The sequence below is a fragment of the Globicephala melas genome, chromosome 8 (assembly GCF_963455315.2).
Source record: "Globicephala melas chromosome 8, mGloMel1.2, whole genome shotgun sequence".
In the NCBI taxonomy this organism is placed as follows: Eukaryota; Metazoa; Chordata; class Mammalia; order Artiodactyla; family Delphinidae; genus Globicephala; species Globicephala melas.
This window is the reverse complement of record NC_083321.1, coordinates 12,120,070-12,140,581: the sequence shown is the minus strand read 5'-3', so window position 1 is coordinate 12,140,581 and position 20,512 is coordinate 12,120,070. Positions and strand designations below refer to the sequence as shown.

Below are 20,512 nucleotides of genomic sequence, written 5' to 3'. Positions count from 1 at the left end.
CGAATGTTTGCACATTAAAGCCTCTGAGAAATTGTGCAATAAATGAATTTGTTTCATTTTGTTTAATTAGTGTTTCTCAAACTTATTTGAGAACAAACATTTTTCTCATGGTGCACAGTGTACCATGAGACACCAGTTTAGGAAATAATGGTTTAATACTTAACCTAGAGAATGATTACGGGTAAACAATCATTTAAAAGATAATTACCTCCGTTTGACTTCACTTTTACACAAGACATATGCTATGATGTTTTTGAGTTGGAGTTTTCCCAATGGTTTTGAGACTTACCTTGCAGAAGAATACCTTCAAATCATTGGCAGATGTGATGCTTTCCTTTCTTCATTTCCCATTTTTGTGCCATTTGTCTTCCTTGCTGCGTAACCATTTTAGCAATTTTATAGTCTGCCGTTTTATTTTACTTTATTTGTTCATTAAACAAACACATCTGTAGTGCTTGCTGTATACTGTTCTAAGTGCTCTATTAATAACAATTCATGTAACCTAAAACAACCCCATGAATTAGGTGCCATTCTAATTATTCCCATTTTACAGCTCAGAAAACTGGTTTCAAACGGTGACAAGGCATTCTTGCCTAGATCCTAGTTTTTAAGGAAACCATCACAAATATTTTCCTTCAGTCATAGTGTTGGCTCTAATTATAAACATATTATGTAAAAGAAGAAAACATTCTTTTTTATTTGTTTTTAATGTGCCTTTAATCAACATTAAGTATTGAAAGGTACCGATTACCTTTCTTAGCTTCCATTGAGATAATTACGTTTCCTACCATTTTTCTGTCAATGATAATAAGGTATTATGCTACCTTTGTTTTACTTGTTTATAACAGGTCATTTGCTTCAATGTGTTGCTGTGTTTTGCGGGTTAAGATTAAGATTTTATTTCTAAGCTCAGAAATGAATTGAATGACAATTCCCTTCTTTAGGGATGGAGGGTGATGCAAATCGTATTTTCCTCAGAGAACTCAATGTGTCAATATCAATGCAGTGGCTACCCTGCTACTCTGCACTGGACACTGTAGAACGTGGAAGATTCCAGATGGGCTTAATATGAGTAAGAGCAGTGGAAAGGGATGTGGACCTTCTACGGCCACACAGGAAAAAGGATCATGTTCGAGAAGACAGTGATTTTGAGAACTTTGTAAATGCCCCGAATCTGTACAACTGGACACGTGTTTTCTATTATTCCATTGCGGTTTCCCCCAAAGACCTAAGATATTACTGAAATAGAAGTGGCCCCAGATCAACTGAGTGAACACGTTAGCTCTGTATTTATTTATTTATGAGTTCGCCCTTATAAGGGCAGACCCTACATCCATCTTATGGGTGGCTATCTGCCCACCATGTACCCAAGTGCCCGGCATATGGTGAGTGCTCAATAATTAATGATTAAAAGAAGAAATGATGGGGCTTCCCTGGTGGCGCAGTGGTTGAGAATCCGCCTGCCAGTGCAGGGGACACGGGTTCGAGCCCTGGTCCGGGAGGATCCCACATGCTGCGGAGCAGCTGGGCCTGTGTGCCACAACTACTGAGCCCGCGCACCACAACTACCGAAGCCCACACGCTCCGGGGCCCGTGCTCCGCAACAAGAGAGGTCGTCGCAATGAGAGGCCCGCGCACCACAACGAAGAGTGGCCCCCACTCGAAGAGTGGCCCCGGCTCGCTGCAACTAGAGAGAGCCTATGCGCAGCAACGAAGACCCAAAGCAGCCAAAAATAAAAAATAATAATAATAATAAATAAATAAAAGAAGAAATGAACCAGCTCTGTGACCAAACCAACTAGTCAAGCTGGTTTTTGAAATGCAGGGCAGCTAGAGACTGGTTCCATGGGTCACCAAGAAAAGAGGTTTTGCAAAGACTTCACCCTCATCTGAAGTCAGTCTGGGGCGGGAGGGAGCAGGAAGCCTGGAGAGATGGAAACAGGGCAGCAGAGTCCCTGGGCCTGGAGAAAGAGTCAGAACCACAAGGTTTTTCTGGCAACTTTCACTCCCTGAGAGACACATCTGTCTCTACAGCCCCAGGTACCCCACCTGGAACGGGCAGTCAGCACTTTGCATCCCAAAAGCTCTCAGAGCTCATGGGGTCAGGACTTAAGGACAGTTAAGGAACCCAGAAAAGTTCTCACCTCCTATAATTATCCCTGACAAGCCCTGAGCCAGTCTCGTCACCTGGTACCTAGTGACCAAAATACATTCAGACCCAGGGAAACAGATGCTGTATATGGACTGAATAGACAGACCCCATCAAGTGAGCAAACTTGTCTCATGCACTTCTCTTTTTTCTTTCCATCTTCATTCATATCTTTATTGCCTCCCCACTCGGTTCCTTTCTCCATTCCAAGCCCTCCCTCCTATCCCATTTGGGTCTGATGCCCTTAAGTCTCCCTTCCTCCATCTCAGAGGCCAGATTCATGCTTCTGCCCCTGTTCCAGTCTCTCCCTCTGGGCCCTGTTGCCCTCTCTCCCTGCCTGCTCCTCTGTCCCTGCCCCTGTCCTGGCCTGTCTACCCGCCTCGCCCCTTCTCCCCCTTTGTCCCATCACTAGGATCCTGTGGGTGTGGATTCTGTGACTGCTTCGTTCTCTTCTCTGTCATCTTGGTGGGGTCCATAGCCAGCTCTCCTGTTGCTCAGAGATGTGGAGGCAGTTGCTAAGAGACAGTGAAACGTCAGTACCTGGCCCTCGAGGAAAGAAAGGGAGCGAAAAAGGGAGAGAGGAGGGGAGAGAGGGAGGGAAGGGGGAGGGAGGGGAGGACCTGGCAGAAGCCACATACCCCAGCAGCCTCAGCACTAGCTGAGTTTCGGGAAGAAGCATTCGGATTCTGTGAACTTTCTTCTAAGCATCCTCTCTCTGATTCCCCTTTTGAGTAAAAGAAAGGAAACGGCACGGGGACCACAGGACGGGAAACCACAGAGGATGCTGCCCAGGGATCCCGGAGCCATGGAGGAGAGGCCGGGGGAGGGGACAAGCCTGTGAGGCAATCTCTTCTCCTGGAGCAGCGAGCGAGCGGGGATTCCAGGATGAGGGAGGGAGCCCCGTGTCTGCTGCAGATTGATGGCTGTGTCCTTGGAACAGAGTAAGTGGGCTCCTGTGGGAGTGCAGGGGGAGACCTTGGGGCTGAGAAAAAGGAGTCTGGTTAAGGGGAGCTGGGGTGATTTCCCAGTGGGGGGGATTGAGGCTGGAAGCGGTGAGAAGAGAGGCAGTGCCGGACGAGGGGGTGAGGGGAGGACAAGTGAGGACAGCAAGTGGGTGCGAGAGAAATGAGGGGCCACGGCGGATGCGGGGTGGGTAGCGAGCTGAGACACTGGGTGTGTCATCACGCTCAGCCTCTCTGCCTGACCCAGTGTGGGTGTGGGCTCCCACTGCGGGGCAGAGGGGAGAGTGGAGTGTTTGTGGAAAAGGATGCTGGGATTAGGGGTGCGCACCAGGGGTGAAAGATGGTGGGGGCAGACTGGGAAGGAGGCTCTGCAGGTATGTGTATGCAGAAGGAAGCGGGAGAGAAAACTGGGGAGGTGTGATGGCCGGGCAAAATATGGGGGAGTCGCAGGAGAAGAACAATGCTCGTGTGTGTGTGTGTGTGTGTGTGTGTGTGTGTGTGGCGGGGGGGGGAGATGGGAGTGCTGAGTGTGGAAAGGGGGTGTGCAAACGGCCAGTGTGTGTATGCATTTTTTCTTAGAGAGTTATTCAAAGGTGGGGTGTTGGGTGCTGATGTGGGTGGGGCTAGGAGAAGAAGACAGTGCACCTAGCCCAGGACAGACACCTAGGAGAAGGATGGCTGCAGGTCGGCGGGGGGAAGGTTAGTGGGTGACAACAATATGAGAGTGGGGTCTGTCCCCACACTTGAGAGACAGTAAGCAGAGAACTTTGCGGTTGGTGGCCAAGAAGGCAGCCAGGGGAGGCAGCCAGGAACCTAGGAGGACAGCAGGGAGGACACGCACTGGTTCGCTCTGCCTGAGTGCTTTCCTTGTTGACACAGGGAATTCGGCTTCCGCCCACTGAACACGGAGCCCGGCTTGGGAAGTCCATCCCCTGAGCTCTCCTAGCCGACCCTCATCCTGCACCTCCGGGACACATGGCTCTTTCCAGCCGCAGTGGCCGACCGTGGGGCTCCTCCCTTCCCTGGGGATTTCGGTAGACACTGAGGCTGAGTACCGAGGCTTTCAGAGGCCCATGGAGACCCCCTCCCCTCCGGGTTCCCTTCCCCAAACGCCCACTCCAGGACCCTCTTGGACTCGAGCCCACTGGGCCGTCAGTAGCAATGGCCTCTGAGACCTTGAATGCGGGAGGTTCAAAAGCAGCCCTGGCCTCCTAATGGGTCCCAGACTTGGGACAGGGCTTGGGGGTTTGCAGACATGCCAGGACCTTTAAAAGGCACCTTCCCTGTCCTCCAGTCCCCCTCCCACCTCTCAGACATGGTCCAGAGAGGAGCACCCAGAAGTCATGGGTGAGAGGGACATAAAAGACCTGCAGGGACCCTTCCCCGACCTGCTGGCAGCTGGTCCAGCCCCATCCTTGGGTCATTCCTTTCTCAAGCTTTGATCATCTTTTCAGACCCTGGGGGACCTCAGCTGGGTGTACGGCCCCCTAGGCCCCAAAGGGGACTTCCTGTGGAGCTCACGCAGGGAGCCCTCTGGTGCTTAGAGGCTCCTGGGAAAGGCTGGAGCCATGATACCACGTGCCGCCAAGCCCACCTGCCAGGGGTCTGGCCCCTGATACAGCTGCCTTTCTAAGACACTGACTCTTGATTCCATGGACACAGCCCCAGCCCCGATGGCCTCCCTTCAGCACCGCTCTTGCCAGCAGCCTAAGATGGGTGACACCTGGTCCCAGCTGCCCTGGCCTGGGCCCCCCCGCCCGGCCATGCTGCTCGTCTCCCTCATCTTGGCCGCAGGGGTGATGCCCTCGGATGCCGGCACCAGCTGCCCGGTCCTTTGCACGTGCCATAACCAGGTGGTGGATTGCAGCAGCCAGCGGCTCTTCTCCGTGCCCCCGGACCTGCCGAGGGACACTCGCAACCTCAGCCTGGCCCACAACCGCATCGCCGCCGTGCCGTCTGGCTACCTCACGTGCTACATAGAGCTCCGGGTGCTGGATTTGCGCAACAACTCCTTGGTCGAACTGCCCGCGGGCCTCTTCCTGCACGCCAAGCGCCTGGCACACCTAGACCTGAGCTACAACAACCTCAGCCACGTGCCGGCCGACATGTTCCAGGCCGCCCACGGCCTCGTGCACATCGACCTGAGCCACAACCCGGGGCTGCGGAGGGTGCACCCGCGGGCCTTCCAGGGCCTGGCGCAGCTCCGGGACCTGGACCTCAGCTACGGGGGCCTGGCCTTCCTCAGCCTCGAGGCTCTCGAGGGCCTGCCGGGGCTGGTGACCCTGCAGATCGGCGGCAACCCCTGGGTATGCGGCTGCACCATGGAGCCCCTGCTGAAGTGGCTGCGGAACCGCATCCAGCGCTGCACGGCGGGTAAGGGAGGGAGCCCGGCCCCGCGGACAGCAAAGGCTCCGCGGGAGAGGGAGGGGCTTAGAGACCCTGCGCACCTGCTGAGGGCCGACCCGGGCTCGCCTCCTCGTGCACCGGTCTTGCACTGCCCAAGTCTTTGCCGAGTTCTTGCTGTGCGTGCCCGGTGCAGGGGACCCGGCATTAATGAAACAGACGCCACCCTCGTCCCTGTGGCCCTGATGACCTAATGAGGCAGACAGAGAGCAAACAAGTAAGAACAGCTCATTAATAATAGACAGTGTTTATTGAGCGTCCACCATGACCTTCCAACTTGGCAGGTGTTATCTCATTGGACCCCACTCTTATTATCCCCATTTTACAGGTGAAGACACTGAGGTTTAGAACAATGAAAAGACTTGGCCAGAGTCACTCATTTAGAAAGTGGCAGAGCTGTGGATAAAACCCAGGTTTATTTGACTTCTAAGCTCTGTTCTGCTCTACCAGATTGCTTTTTAAGTGTGCTAAGTACTAGAAGAAATAGAAATGGTTCACCCCATTTATTATAGAAATAAATTGTAGAAATAAATAGAAATGGTTCACCCCATTTATTGTAGTACTTACTATCTGCCAGGCCCTATTCTAAATATATTACATGTTTTAGCTCATCTCATCCTCACAAGAACCCCGGTGAGACACCACACACACACACACACACACACACACACAGAGGAGGAAACCAAGGCACAGAGAGGCTCAGTAACTTGCCCAACGTCCTACAGCCGTTAAGGGTTGGAGTCAGGATTTGAACCCTGGCAGCCTGGCTGCCCTCTGGCTGTATCCTGATGAGTCAGGTTCTAGGCTACCAGGAGTAGGCAGGACTTGAGTTCTGGGCTGGCCAAAGGGCCTTGGCAGAATTCTGCAAGGTTTGGGCATGGAGTGTCGATCTGAGAAGAGAAACTATTATGTGGCTGTTTAACGAGCCAGCCTCTACTGGGAATGGACTGGGGACTGAAGGAGCCTGAATCCCACAGGCTCAGTGAGCCTGCAGGCAGGCAGTGTTGAGCTGTGGTCCCCAGCCACCAGCTCTCCTGTGTGGCAGCACCGAACCTCTGCAGTAGGGCTAGCCGGGGGGGGGGGGGGGGGGGGGGGGCGGGGGGGGCACCACCCGGGGGCTTTCCCAGAGCCTGAGCTCAGAGCGAGTTCAGAAGCAGCGGTGCTGGATGAGGTGGGAGGGAGAGGAGGACTGAGTGGGGAGCCCAGGATCAAAATAGTTTGCGGGGGGCTGTGGGTCACGATTCCAGTGTTCCCACAGAACTGCGGGAGGAAGATCTCTGGGACCAAAATAGCTGGGGACCGAGATGGGCTGAGGGGAGGGCACACGAGGGGAAGGCTGGCTGCCTGGATCGATCTCCCCACTAGCCTAACCTCTGCAGGCTGCACCTCGTCCCCTCTCTCTTGTGCACTAAGGACAGAAAGGGCCCGCAGGGTTCCTCCAAACACAGGGGCTTCTCCTCTTCTGGGATCTCGGAGGTCCCTGCTGCCCTTCGGAAGAAGCCCAGGCTCCCAGTGAGCAGGAGGGGGGTCCAAGATCCCATCAGCGAAGTCTCATGTCCGTACACATGAGGGACCCAAGTTCCAGAGAGGGAAAGTGACTGGCCACAGGCCACAGCTAGAGACGCAGCTTCCCTGTTCCTCCACAGAACACCCTGCACGATGACACACTCTCCAGGATATTTCGTCTTGGAGGCAAAGAACTTGCCAGTCTAGGTAGGACTAGGTGACACTCTTCCCTTTGTCTTTTTCTGCTTCTTCCTCCCTTTTTCTTCATGGGATTCCCATTACTATCCCTATCTTTTGGACAAATCCCAACACAGAGAAACATAGGGAGACCTTGGGATATAAATCAACTTTGAGACTGGTCCCTTGACTTAACAGAGGGCTTCGTCAGCCCCCGGGCTCCCATCCTGCCCTCCTGCAGGCTCTGTCAATTGCCCTCAGGGTCCCCACATCCCCCAGCCTCGCAATGCATCACCACCACCCCATTCATTCACTCAATAGACTTTGGGATTCAGCGTCTTCTGGTTCTGGATGTTCAACTCCAGGTGCCATCTCGTCCTGGCTGGAGTCTGGGGTCCTATGCATACAGCCTACAGAGACCCTTCAGCCTGGGCTTTGGGGAAGGTTGCAGCCTCCCTCTGAACCTGACTCTCCATTTCTAAGGAGAATCATGCTCATCCGTTTCTCAAAAGAGTCAATCCAAGTCCATCATTTTATTCTTCTCCCTCAAAGACGGCAGAATGAATAAACACCATTTATGCACCACATAATTTAAAAAGCTCCTTCACATTGACTTTCTTAGACGATTGAGACCAAACTATCCCCTTCTTACATTTCCCCTTTCTTCATAAGACCCAGAAGAGTAAGAAAGACTTGCCCAAGGAGAGAGTTGGATTAATATTTACCCACTGAACGAAGGAGTGGCCGGCTGTTGGAAGGCCAGTGCTGGCACTGCGAGGCAGAACTGCTCTCTGCCTGCCGCTCTCCCTCCCAAGGCAGAGAAAGATGCAGCCACTGACAGCCACCGTGCATTTGTACCAGTGACCCTGGAAGGGTGAGCTGGGGCCATCAGTGATGGAGAGAACAGCAACCCCACCGAAGGAGAAGCCCCTCCTGTAGAAGTCTGTGTGCAGAATATGACCCCACTGACCTGTCCAGAAAGACCAACCTAGGATGACAATAAAAACACGCACCTATGTAGTACTTACTGTGTACCAAGAATATATCATTTCTGTAAGTTAATTCATAGAATCCTCACTACAATCCCATGACATAGTTACTTTTATTATCCTTATTTTATAGATAAAGGAACCACAACACAGAGGTGTTAAATAACTTAGGCATAATCCTACAGCTAGGGAGGGAGAGAGAGGGGATTTGAACCAAGGCCGATAGCTCCAGAGCCCAAACTCTTAACCCTACACACTCTGTGTATCTGGAAAAGCCATATGGGGTAGTAGAAAGACCCAATGCTTTGGAGTTGGACAGAGTCATTCATTCACATATTCAATTAACAAAGGTTAATTGAGCATTTAATGGGCAGGCCTCTGTTCTAATGCTAAGGATACTACAGGAAGAACTTATATTCAAAAGGAGAAAACAGATAATAAACAAACTGTGAGACAGTGATAATTACAATGGGGAAAAAAATAAGCAAAGTAGGTAAGAGAGAGAAGGCCCAGAGAAAAGTGAAGTGGGGTTGCTGTTTTATATAGAATCCGAAAGGAAGGCCTCACTGAGAAGTTGATATTCAAGCAAAGTCCCAGAGGCAGTGAGGGCCTGAGCTGTGCAGAGATCCAGGGGAGAAGCACCCTCACGAGGGGACAAATGCAAAGGCTCCCCCTCCCCACACTGAAAGGGGACATGCTCGGGGTGATGGAAGAATGAGCAGGAGGTGTGCGTGGATGGATCCGAGCAAACCAGGAAGAGAGTGGAAGGGATGGGGAGGTTCTTCTGGGAAGGAGAAGAAGCCTGGGGAAGGTTTCAAGCACAGAGTGACATGGCAGGACTTCAGGTTTAAAAGGATCACTCAGCCAGCTGTGTCGAGGTGGATTAAGGGCAGAAGCCTAGAAACCAGTTGGGAGGCTATTGTAAGAGATTACAATGATGATGAAATCCCACAGAAGTCCCAGATCTGCCGTTAGCAGGGGCTACGGGACTTTAGGCAAGTTACTAAAGTCTCCGAGCAGTGATCTCCACCTCTATAAAAACATATATAGGGGCTTCCCTGGTGGTGCAGCGGTTGAGAGTCCGCCTGCCAATGCAGGGGACACGGGTTCGTGTCCCAGTCCGGGAAGATCCCACGTGCCGCGGAGCGGCTGGGCCCGTGAGCCATGGCCGCTGAGCCTGCGCGTTCGGAGCCTGTGCTCCGCAATGGGAGAGGCCACAACAGTGAGAGGCCCGCGTATCACACACACACAAAAAAAACCATATATAAGGCTCAAGAGGGAGGGGATAAGAGGACATATGTACGCATATGGCTGATTAGCTTTGTTGTGCAACAGAAACTAACACACTATTGTGAAGCAATTATACTCCAATAAAGATCTATTAAAAAAAATTAAAAAAAAAAAACTTGCTGTGAGGGTTGTTGAGGGCACTAAAGAAGGTGAGTGAAACTTTTGGCACATGGAAGAAACTTCATAAAAACCCAGCTTCTCCTGGGAGGGGCAGGGGCTCCCTCTTCCTGCTCTCCCCTAAGCCACTCACCCTCCCTGGCTTCTGTGTTGCAGATTCTCAGCTGGCTGAGTGCCGGGGCCCCCCAGAAGTCGAGGGCGCCCCACTCTTCTCCCTGACCGAGGAGAGCTTCAAGGCCTGCCACTTGACCCTGACCCTGGATGATTACCTCTTCATCGCCTTTGTGGGTTTTGTGGTCTCCATCGCATCCGTGGCCACCAACTTCCTCCTGGGCATCACGGCCAACTGCTGCCACCGCTGGAGCAAGGCCAGCGAAGAGGAGGAGATTTGACCCGGGTACCTCCATGCCGCTGACCACCGGGCACCCTCCCTGGCTGCCCACTCTGGCTCTGCCCCGGCCAGAGTGGGCAGCCAGGTCATGGCTCAAGCAAGGTCAGGAAACTACCTTCGTGTGAGCTTCTACGGTGGGCCAGACACTGTGCTAGGAACTGGGACCGACCTACACCTTTGCCCCTCAAGGCACTTACCTCGGATAGAGGAGAGAGAGTCGAAAACTCTTCCCTTTAAGACCTTTTATCAGCACACTGAGTACATAGTTATGGAAGCCCAGAGGAGGGGTCATCAACTGTGTCTAGAAAAGTCCAAGAGAATTATAAGAATGGAGGTGATTTTTGATGACCTAGGTGAACTGGGTCATCAAAAAATTGTCTGCTTTGTCCATAGACAAAGAAGGACAGACAGAAGCCAATGACAGAGACCAGAGTATGCCTGGTGTGTTGAGAACAGTGAACGATACCTGTGACTTCAATGTACAGAGCGGAAGTGACACAGGACCAAAACTTTCCCCCTGACACCCAATCTGTCAGCCCTCGGCGTTGCCCATCACTGCCTCTGAGGGCGAGAACACCTCCATGCCAGCCCCCTGAGCCTCCTCCTACCAACAGCTGCCAGGTGAGACCACCTCCTGTTGACTGCCCTCCCCCCATCCTATGTGGCCAATTGTAGCATGCTGGCGAGGTCCAGGTAGCAAACTGAGGATGGACACCTTCAGTGCTCTTCTCCTACCCCTGTCTCTTGCCTCTCACTCGAGCCTGGGCTTCAGAAGAGGGAAGCAGGAGTCCTGGCACCCTGGGACTCCTAATCTTGTGACTGTTCTTGCCACGGTGCTCATGCCAAGGGATCTCGACAGGGCAGCGCACCATGGGCTGCAGCCCTGTAGCATGATACCCAGGACGGAAGGAGGAGAAGCCTGCCACAGTCGTAACCATCAGAGGATTTGCTCCCCCTTCTAAGCAACTCACCCACTTCAGCATAAGAGTGAGAGAGCTGTTAATTACCCAGCACTTGCTGGTGTCAGGCACTGTGATAAGCTCTCTCCAGAGACAATTCCCTTTAATGCACACAACAACCTCTTGAGGTGAGCACTGCTGTCCCCATTTTACAGATGAAGAAATTAAGGCTCAGAGAGGTTAAGTCACATGCTACTTAACGAGTAAAATAAAATCTGTGCTCTTCCTACTACCCCATTCAAGTTGGGGAACATCACAATTCCCTCTAAAGTTATCTAAGTTCAAATTCCAACTTGATGAAGCTCCCAAAAAGGACCAGGCATTCTCCTGGGTACTTTTAAATCTGCTGAGTCATTGATTTCAATTCTCCCAGCAACACTGCCTAGTGAGTTTTATGATTCCCATTTTACAGATGAATTAATTGTAGAGAGCTGAGTATCTTACCCACCATTATCCGGATAAACTCTAGAAGGAAGGTGATAGGCAGCTCCATTCAGGGAACCATGTCTAAGCAGTCAAAAATCAAGTAATCTCATGTGCGAAGCACAACTATCATCATCATCATTGTCATCATCTTCATTGTCAGTTTCATCATCTTCATCATTATCTTCCCTGTATTTGTTCAGTGCTGGACAGTTTGTGCAGGTACCTTGGCGTCATTCTCCTTGACTTTGCACGACCCTGTGTGGGAGACAAGCCCGACATCATTACTCTTATTCTACAGATGGAGCAATAGAGATTCAAGACTGGGTGTGACCTGCTTACACAGCAGGGTTGCGACTCAACTCCATCTCGTTTCTCTTTCCAGTGCTTTCCCAGGTGCTTGAGGAAGAAACTGCCTGGGAGGGCTGGGTAGTGGGTCCCTAGGATTCACAGCCATGAAGGTCCTAGTAGATCAGCTAAATAAAGGGCAGTAAAATCAGGTGCCCTGCAGATTTAGATGTGCTCAGGGCACATCAGCCCCTGAAACAGAGAAGCAGCACAGATAACATCTGAATAGGAGACACCTGCCTTACAACGTGTAAATAACACATCAAGACCGGTGGCCACGGTGGTAGTCATGCAAGAAATAAGACTTCTGGAAAACAGGAGAGGAAGCTGCGTTCCTACTTGAGCCCTGCTGTGCAGTTTTGCAAGAGATACAAAGGAAGCAGGAAAGCAGTGGGATGAGAGCCTCTGCAGGATAGGGGAAGACTTTAAGACCCAGTCCGATATGTTGGCAAGGCTGTGCCCAAAATGAGAATTAAAACGAGGACATTCTACCTTGCCTTCAGCTCCAGCAAGCTTGCATCACCCATCCTCCTGGCACATCATCTTCCAAGAAGTCTTCCCCTATTCATGCTTCCCTGAGCTAGTCAACCAAAAGAGTGCCCGAAACTTTGCTAGACCTGGGGTACTTGAATCTTGTCTCCTCTGCATCTCACTTACAACACCTGGGTCAGAACCCCGCTCCCGTGAGAACGGGAGCAGAACTGTGCCCACTGTCTTCTTCAACTGTGTCCAAGGACGAGCGGACCAGGGCCGCTCTCTCCACGAGTCAAGCTGACAGCCTAAAGTATTTGAGGAAGAACTTTTAGAAATAATAGTCCTGACACAAACAGTTAAACCTCTCACAGAGGGACACCATATACATCTATCATAATCTCTTAGAGACTCTGGTTTGCTGAAATATAGTTAACATATTTTAAGACATGTGATTTTTTTTTGCATAGAACTAGACCAAACAAGCTAGCCCTTGAGATCAAATGTCCATTCTAATAATATTGTTTAGTTCCCATTAATGGCAAACCTTTCTGAGTAGGATACAGGCTTTTAAAGAACAGATGCTTCTCCAGCTACTAGAAGGTCCCCAGTTAACTAACCCACAATGTAGAAAGCATTTAACTTCCCTACCGCCAAGGAATTTGTGCTTCTTCCCTGCCTGCCACCACCGCCATCTCGTGCAGGCTATCAGAAGCAAACTTCTAGTGGTATGCTTCTAGGGATAATCTAGCAGTCCTGGTTGGAACTCTTCCCACAACCCTACTGACCAAGAACCCATGATGTTGCCCCTACAAGGCTTCATTAGGTTTTCTCCAGACTGGTTAACACGTAAGCCTGGAGGTATCTCTGAGTCCATGTGTCTGTTCATGAGGTTCTGTGGATGTTGGGTATCTACTGATATGAGGCCAATCTCTCTGGAGCCTGAGTTCAGTTCTCTGACATGGTCTACCCAGCTGTCTGTTTACTGTATCGCTTACTACACTAAAATGGAATCCCATTAGGGTTGGGGTAGGAATAGCTGCTCAGAAAATATATGAGAGACAAGTATGTAGCTGAGGCAGCCTAATGACAGCCTGATTGCTTCTCTACCCCTCAGAGATCTGTCCTCATCACAGAAGATTTTTTCATGCCGGGCCTGAGGATAGCAAAGTTTAGGTAACCAACAGGGCTATGATGGTCAAGGTCTGGACCAAGAAAATTGTTCTTTAGAAAAGACCCCACATCTGAACACACCACTCTGGACAAGTTGCCTCTGGTCACCCTATGACAAACCCTCATCTGTATCTCCATTCCTGCAGGGATTCCCAGGAAACCCCGCAGAAATAGATCCCCTGAGTTGCTATAGAGTTTACTGGTTCCTTTCAAGGAACTTGGTGTACGGAATTTGAACAGAACAAGACAGCTACTTCTCCATCAGGGAAGACCTAGAACCCCCATTTTCCCTAGAGATGTCTTTGTTTGTATCACTCTGACATCCTTTCCAGCTCTAGAAGAGTAAAAAGAGACACCTTTGTCCACGCCTCAAAAGAACATCTTCCCAAAGCTAGAGAAATTCATCTGCTCTCCCCACTCCAGAAGCAGGCAAAAGGGAAGTGAAGGAGGAAGTTGCAAGGTCCTTTGCAAATCACCGTCGTGTTTGCCACAGCACTGGGTGGAGAGTTCTGGATGCAGAGAGCTCTCGACTGTGGAGTGCTGTTGTCTGGGGGCGGGAGGGTTAGGGCAGGGAGGGGAAAGGGAAGATGCCAACCTTTGTATGGAGATGATTTTATAACCATGCACTTTTGTAACTGTGAAGAATTTTTCATAAATGTACATTAATAAAAAAGAGTGTACAGTTTAACAAATTTTCTAAAGAGTTGTGAAGAGGAGGAAGGGGGAGGGAGGCAGAAAAAGAAAGAGAGAGAGAAAGGAGCTAGGCGGAATCAAGAGAATGTGTGCCAAAATATACACACAAAGGGCCTATGGGGAGGGTGTAGATGGGAATAATTAGGAGGTGTGCCAGCCATGGAAGGGCATGTGTGGGAGTAGAAGGAACATCACAGAAGCATATTTCTACCAGGCAAAAAAGAATACACTTGCGTCTGTAGGCACACACCCCTATGTGTAGGCATATTTTGGTGTCTGAAATTACACAAAGAGGAGAGCATATGTCTTATACATGTTGGTGTTTGCAGCTTGGGTCATCTGTAAAACATGCCAAGGCAAGTGGGTGTGCCTGTCTAGTTAGCATCACTAAGGAGTGTGTGCTAGGGAGATGGTCCATGCCAGCTGCGTGGGCATAAGGACACTAGATCAGGCATACAGGTAAACCAGGCATCTAAATGCATGGTGTAGGACGGATGAGGTCATCACTGGTGTAGGTTCAGTCTCTGTTCTCATAGGTTAATTTTTAAAAAGGAAGGGATTCTAAACTTCCTGAGTCTTGCAAGGGTTGCCTACACGTCATTAGAAATGAGATGGTTGGACAGTGTACCTTGGGAACAGAGGCAGAAAAAGAAGGAGCAAAATCTACTTGTATGTGTATGTTGGCAGCCATGGTTATCCTGGTACTCTAAAGAGGAAGTGGCTCTAAGCAGGAAGTGGTCCCTTCCACCAATGCATATTTTAACCTCCCTCTATTCCTCCCGCTCCCACAGAGTACAAATACTGCACTCACAGAGTAAAGCCACTAAAGGGAACGCACACACTGACTCAGAACACTCAGATAGAAAGACAAAGAATGTGCACAACAATAACCAGTGTTTTCTGGAGTCGTTTGGAGAGGGGCAAAAACTTTCTCTTAAAATTAAGGACTTAAGAGAGCCTATACTGAACAAGTGAAACATCAAAAATAAGGGTCATGAAATGAGCAGATATCTCACGGAAGTCCAGACCTTGTCTATCTCATTCAGTGCTGTCTATCCCTAGTGCCATGCCTATACCTAGCAACTTATGATGATGATGATACTGATGAAGCATTTATGGAGCAGGTCATATGACCAGATACTGTGCTGAGCACAATGCATGAATTAATTTACTTAATTCTCACGACAACCCAAGACAGGTACTCATTAGACCCATTTCCAGATGAGGGAACGGAGGCTCAGACAGGTCACACAGCCAGTAAGTAGTAGTTCTGGATTTAGACACTCAATAATACCTGGGGACTGCCTGACTTCAGGGGACAAGAACAATATGAGACATTAAGAAAATCCAGTCTCAATCAGAAGTCAGCCTTTAGTCACAAAGACCCTCTATAATTACTTGGTGAAAAAAAAAAATTGGAAGGGGATAGGTAAAAACAATACATATCCTGTATGTTTCATTCTGTATAACTTTGATTACTACATTAATCAAGGTAGGCTAATTGTGATAACAGGTGATACCCAAATCTCAATGGGATAAAGCCATGTTTACTGGGTTATTTAACACAATAAAGGCTTATTTCCTGCTCATGTCACATGCCAATGCATGTCAAAGGCTCTGCTCCACATGGTTATTCAGGGACCCTTGATGCCTGCCATCCATGAGGCCACAGAGCCCTCCACTGCATTCTCTGCAGTGTGGAGAATCTCAAGGGAGCTTTGATGGGGGGCAAAGCTGGAGGTATTGTACGTAAATTCCAGCCATATTTCACTGGCCAGAACTCAGTGCCTTGGCTCCATTTAATTTCAAGGGACTAGACTACTATGTACCTTGAAAGCAAAGGAAACAGGGTTTCGTAAACCCCACCAAGTCTCTAACACCATCTGCTCCACTCATCAGCAAATACCGTTTCAGTCTTCCACCCGCATTTATCTTATCCTGTCACCACATCCAACTCAAAGCTCAAGATTGCCAATGATGCAGTATTTTCTCCATTAGGTCTCCTTGGGGTCCAGTGACCTATGAACTAAAAAGGAAATTCATCATTCATCCACTGTACACATACCCAGTACACAGTAGTGGCACAGGGACAGAGTAACAGCAAATTAAAACCCTTGTTTGGAAAGAAAGGGGGAAAACGAAAACACAGCAGTCGTGGTCCATAGCAATTCTGAAATCCTGATGGAAGAGCATTATGAAGGCCTCAGATCAAGTTCTTTATTAGACCCTGACTCTGCTTTCTGGTAAGAACTCTTTTGTGGGTCGTTCTCTACTCTGACTCTTCCTTCTTGGAGGATCTCCCTTTTCCATTATTCATCCTGGCCATATCTAAAGTGGGTATTAGGGGCCATGCACTCTTTGGAGGTTGTCCATCTTCTACAACCAGCCTCCTGCTGGTGCAAGTATGCTGACCTGAAATTTGTTTTGGGTCTCAATAGTCAATAGCTTTTCGAATCCAGGTTCATGGTTTCTTAGCAATTCACCTCCCTTAAAAACTTGATAAGACTTTTGTTCTATTTGCTTCCACTAAGTTCCATGTTTCAGTACAAACACAAAGTTCTTTCCTAAAAAGTGTTTTCAAGCCTACCTTGATTCCTTGCTTTCTCTTCCCAGGTGCCTTCTTTCTCAATGACAACCTTGCAATTATCTGAAACAATAGATGGGAAGTCACATTCTTATTCTTATTTGTTTCCACTTGGCTAAGTTGCTTTAACTGAAAATTTTTAATGGGCCTTTTTGCTCAAAGCCCTTTTCTGTTTTATCTCTTGTGATGTAGGTCTAAAAACAGTCTGATTTTCCAATTTTTAATGCTCAAAATTTTTTTTTACTTCCTCTCTGCTCCTTTTTGTTTCTACTTTCAATCTGCTCTAAAACTATTTAAAACATTAGAAAATGAATTTGGATCCATTTGGGCTGAGACCAAAAATGTTTGAAGCACATAAACAGTAATGCAACATGAACTTTGTAAAGGAAATGAACCTCCTTGTGGAAAATGATCTTTGTGATGAAAGGTAAAGAAACAGAAAAAAAAATACTACCAAGTTAAGAGTTAGTGCATGGCATTCAGATTTCACCATTCAGATGCAGATTAAACCTACTGCAGGGATAGGTTTGCCATTGGAGGGATAAGAGAGATTGATGGGGAAGAATCAGTGCCCATAGGTGGTGACTGAGAGGCTATTTGAGGAGAAAATTTTAGCTCTATTGTGTCACTGGTCCTTATCCCCAACTCACTCACCACGGAGAGCAGAGATGATAGAAGGAGAAAAACACCACTAAGAGAGGGTTATGATAAAAAGAATACTATAGTGTTCCCCCCAGCTTTACACTTAGCTCATGTAATCATTTGGGAGTACATTGCATGAAGCTCTAGAAAATATATAATAATGTAGCTGATTGTTCACAAAACTGAGGATGCTCCTCCTATAGCTGAGCCAGTATTCAAAAGAGATCTCTATGCAAGTAAGTTAAAAGCTAAAGCTATGGGAATGGTTCATACGGGAAGTTAGAGTCCCATATAAAGGAGCAGTTTATGGCTTCACTCATTCAAAATTCCATGTGATAGGCATGTTTCAGATGCTGGGTTATGACAGTGAGAAGATAAAGTCTCTGCCCCTCGGTGCCTATTTTCTATTTAGGAGTGGGAATTGGTGGGGGTGGGGGATGGAGGTTAGATCAGATAATAAACAGTAAAAAAATTCCAGATAGTGATAAGTGCTGCAAAGAAAACACAGCAGGAAGAGGGTTGGGGGGATGAGGTTGAAGAAGTATGCCCACATCAAGCAGGTCCTTGTGGGCCTTAGTTGGACTTCACATTAAGTTTAAGTGCCCTCGGAGACAACTGGAGGGTTTTGAGCAGGGGAATGACATAATTTGATGACATTTTTCAAAGCTCAGGTCAAACGCTGTATGGAACCTGTTCCAAAGGTGGGAAAGGGTGTAGGCTGGGACACCAGCGAGGGGTCTTCTGCATAATCCAGTTGGAAGATGTGTGAAAAGGCTACCAGTGTTGGTGGTGGGTAAGGAGACAAACTGAGGTTATATTTTAGAGGCAGAGCCAATGGGACTTGCTGATGTATTAGATACGGTGAGAGAGAACAAAAGAGGCATCAAGGATAACTCTTTTTTTTTTTTAACTTCAGCTGTACGTATGCTCAACCAGACCCAAGTAGCAGAAAGGCTATCTTCATTCTATGAAAAAAAAACCAATCCCAACAGACAGCCAACAATCTGTAAGTGACAAGAGGGAGAGAGGAAGCAGATCTACAAACAGATGCATAATGTCAGGAAACAGCTCAAACCTGAAGACCAAGAGACAGGGGTAGAGAACTCGGGACATACGGTGCTGGTTTAAATATGCTGTGTCACTCTGAGCGCCAGGTACTGAAGCCTAAATAACCAGCAGCACCTTCAGAGTACAGATTTGTAGGTTTGTATCCACTGACATGCTAGAGGCAGAGCATCGATCCAAAATGATTTTCTAGAAGGAAAGTATGACTCCCTCAGCTGTAGACAAAGAAGCAAATCCAGGAAACAAATTATATTTGAGATGAGCCCAAATATATTCGAAATGGGACTATTACATGAAGTCATTTTTTTTTTTAAATGGGAACGAACAGCTTGTACTGATTTTAACCAAAGAGTGAAAGACGATGGTGACAAGCCGGGCCTCTCAGGATGATGTTACACTGTGAACGTTCACAACCACTGCCGACTTTGTACGTTTATATTGTACCGCACGCTGCACCAAGTGCTTTACCTGCCCTATTTCGTTGGCATCTGCCTGAAAGACGCTACTCTCGAGAAATGCAGAGCATAACGAAGAGCATGGACCTGGGGACCTGGGTTCAAATCCCAGTGCTGCCGCTTACCAGCCATGTGAACTTGGGCAGGTGACAGCCTCTCTTTGTGTCTGAATTTCCCTGTTGATTTGAAAGGACAATGGTAGACACTTGATAGGGTCTCTGAGAAGATTAAAGGAGATCGAGTATGTAAAGTGCTGAGAACGGTGCCTGGCACACAGTGATATGCAGTTCGTGATAATGACAATGAACCACTAGCTTCCCGCTCTTACAGGGAAAGAGCTAGACGCCAAGAGATGTTTAAGTCACTTATCTAACATCACACAGTCGAAATGGGACAAAGCCAGGGTTTTAATCCACATCTGTCCTCCAGACTCAGTGTGCTACACTGCTATCCTATACCAGATAGGTCACGTTGGCCAGCTGCGACAGTCTGTCTCCAAACACGGGACCCAGTGAATCATGCCTTGGTGTGGTCCGCCCCACCCTGAATCTGTGCTGGCCCTGCAACTCAATTTAACCAGAGGAAGGTAGTGGAACTGAGCTGTGCCGGTTCTGGACCTAATCCTTACGAGGGCCTGGCAGCTTCTGCTTTTGTGGTCTTGGGAGCCTTGAGCTCCCACGGATTGTCTGATCCATGGAGACAGACGAAGAGTTCACGTGGAGAGACCACGTGGAGAGAAAGAGGCTCCGCCATTCCAGTGTGCCAGCGGAGCCCAGCTTTCCAGCCAACCGCTCCAGGCACCAGGCACATTAGTGCATCTCTCTGAACATTACAGCTGCAGCCACCCTCTGACCACAGCCCCACGGGAGATCCCAAGCAGGACCAGCAAGAGAACTGTCCAATGAAGCCACAGTGGGGACAACCGTTAAATTAATTAAACAAGAAGGCCGTTACACTGAGCTGGCCAAGTAATTTTTTAAGCCTCTATGTTTGAGGCTATTTGTTATACAATAATACACAATTGAAACACTAGCCTATGAGGAAAAGACTTATTGAGGACAAAAATGTGTCAGCAATATAAGGCTAAAGCCGGAGCGATCATACCGTCCCAGGAGCAACGTGCAGAGAAGGTAAGAGCCCATGCTCCGGGGTCTAACCAACCAAGTTCAAGTCCTGCTGTTGTCACTGCTAACCAGATAAGTTACTCAATATTGCCCCGACTCATTCCCTTCTCTGTATAGTGGGAATACTACCTATCTCATAGAGTTGTAGTGGTGATTCAATGATATAATCCCTACTAATGACACTAGAATAGTGTCTGACTTATAGTAAGAAATCAACAAACAATTAGCAACTGCTATTTTTATTAATAAAAATAGTATTCTAGATGCAATTAAATTGACCAATGCAAGGAACAGATGAATTCTCCAGTTATTGTTTCTAACTTCTCCAGGCATAACGCCACTGGAAATTTGCATCACTTTGCTTTGAGAAATGCCAGTGCACAATATTTTCAGAGTTTGACAAGGACAACAAAAATTAATAATGAAGAGAAGATTACCAGCCATCTCAAACTGGTCTTGAAGAGTATTGACATCCCAAGCAATTACTGCAAAATAAGATTTTTACAGAGAAACGTATAATGGCAACATGCTTTCCCCCAAAAGAAAAGTCATTTACAATCCGGACACGAGGTAGTATGTGACTCCTCCAAG

The 20,512-nt window shown here is 48.5% G+C and overlaps 1 protein-coding gene across 2 annotated transcripts; it reads left to right on the top strand.

Annotated features, from left to right (window-relative positions):
• The first annotated feature begins 2,771 nt into the window (after window positions 1-2,771).
• Window positions 2,772-13,913, top strand: LRRC55 (leucine rich repeat containing 55). Of its 2 annotated transcripts, none has more exons than XM_030864401.2 (3): window positions 2,772-3,090; window positions 3,991-5,484; window positions 9,750-13,913. In XM_030864401.2, the coding sequence occupies exons 2-3, from the start codon at window positions 4,764-4,766 to the stop codon at window positions 9,983-9,985; spliced, it is 957 nt and encodes a 318-aa protein (XP_030720261.1). In that variant the 5' UTR covers window positions 2,772-3,090; window positions 3,991-4,763; the 3' UTR covers window positions 9,986-13,913. The 2 variants fall into 2 exon arrangements, with proteins under 2 accessions (XP_030720261.1, XP_060159175.1); XM_060303192.1 differs by lacking the exon at window positions 2,772-3,090 and adding an exon at window positions 3,391-3,485.
• Window positions 13,914-20,512: the final 6,599 nt, after the last annotated feature.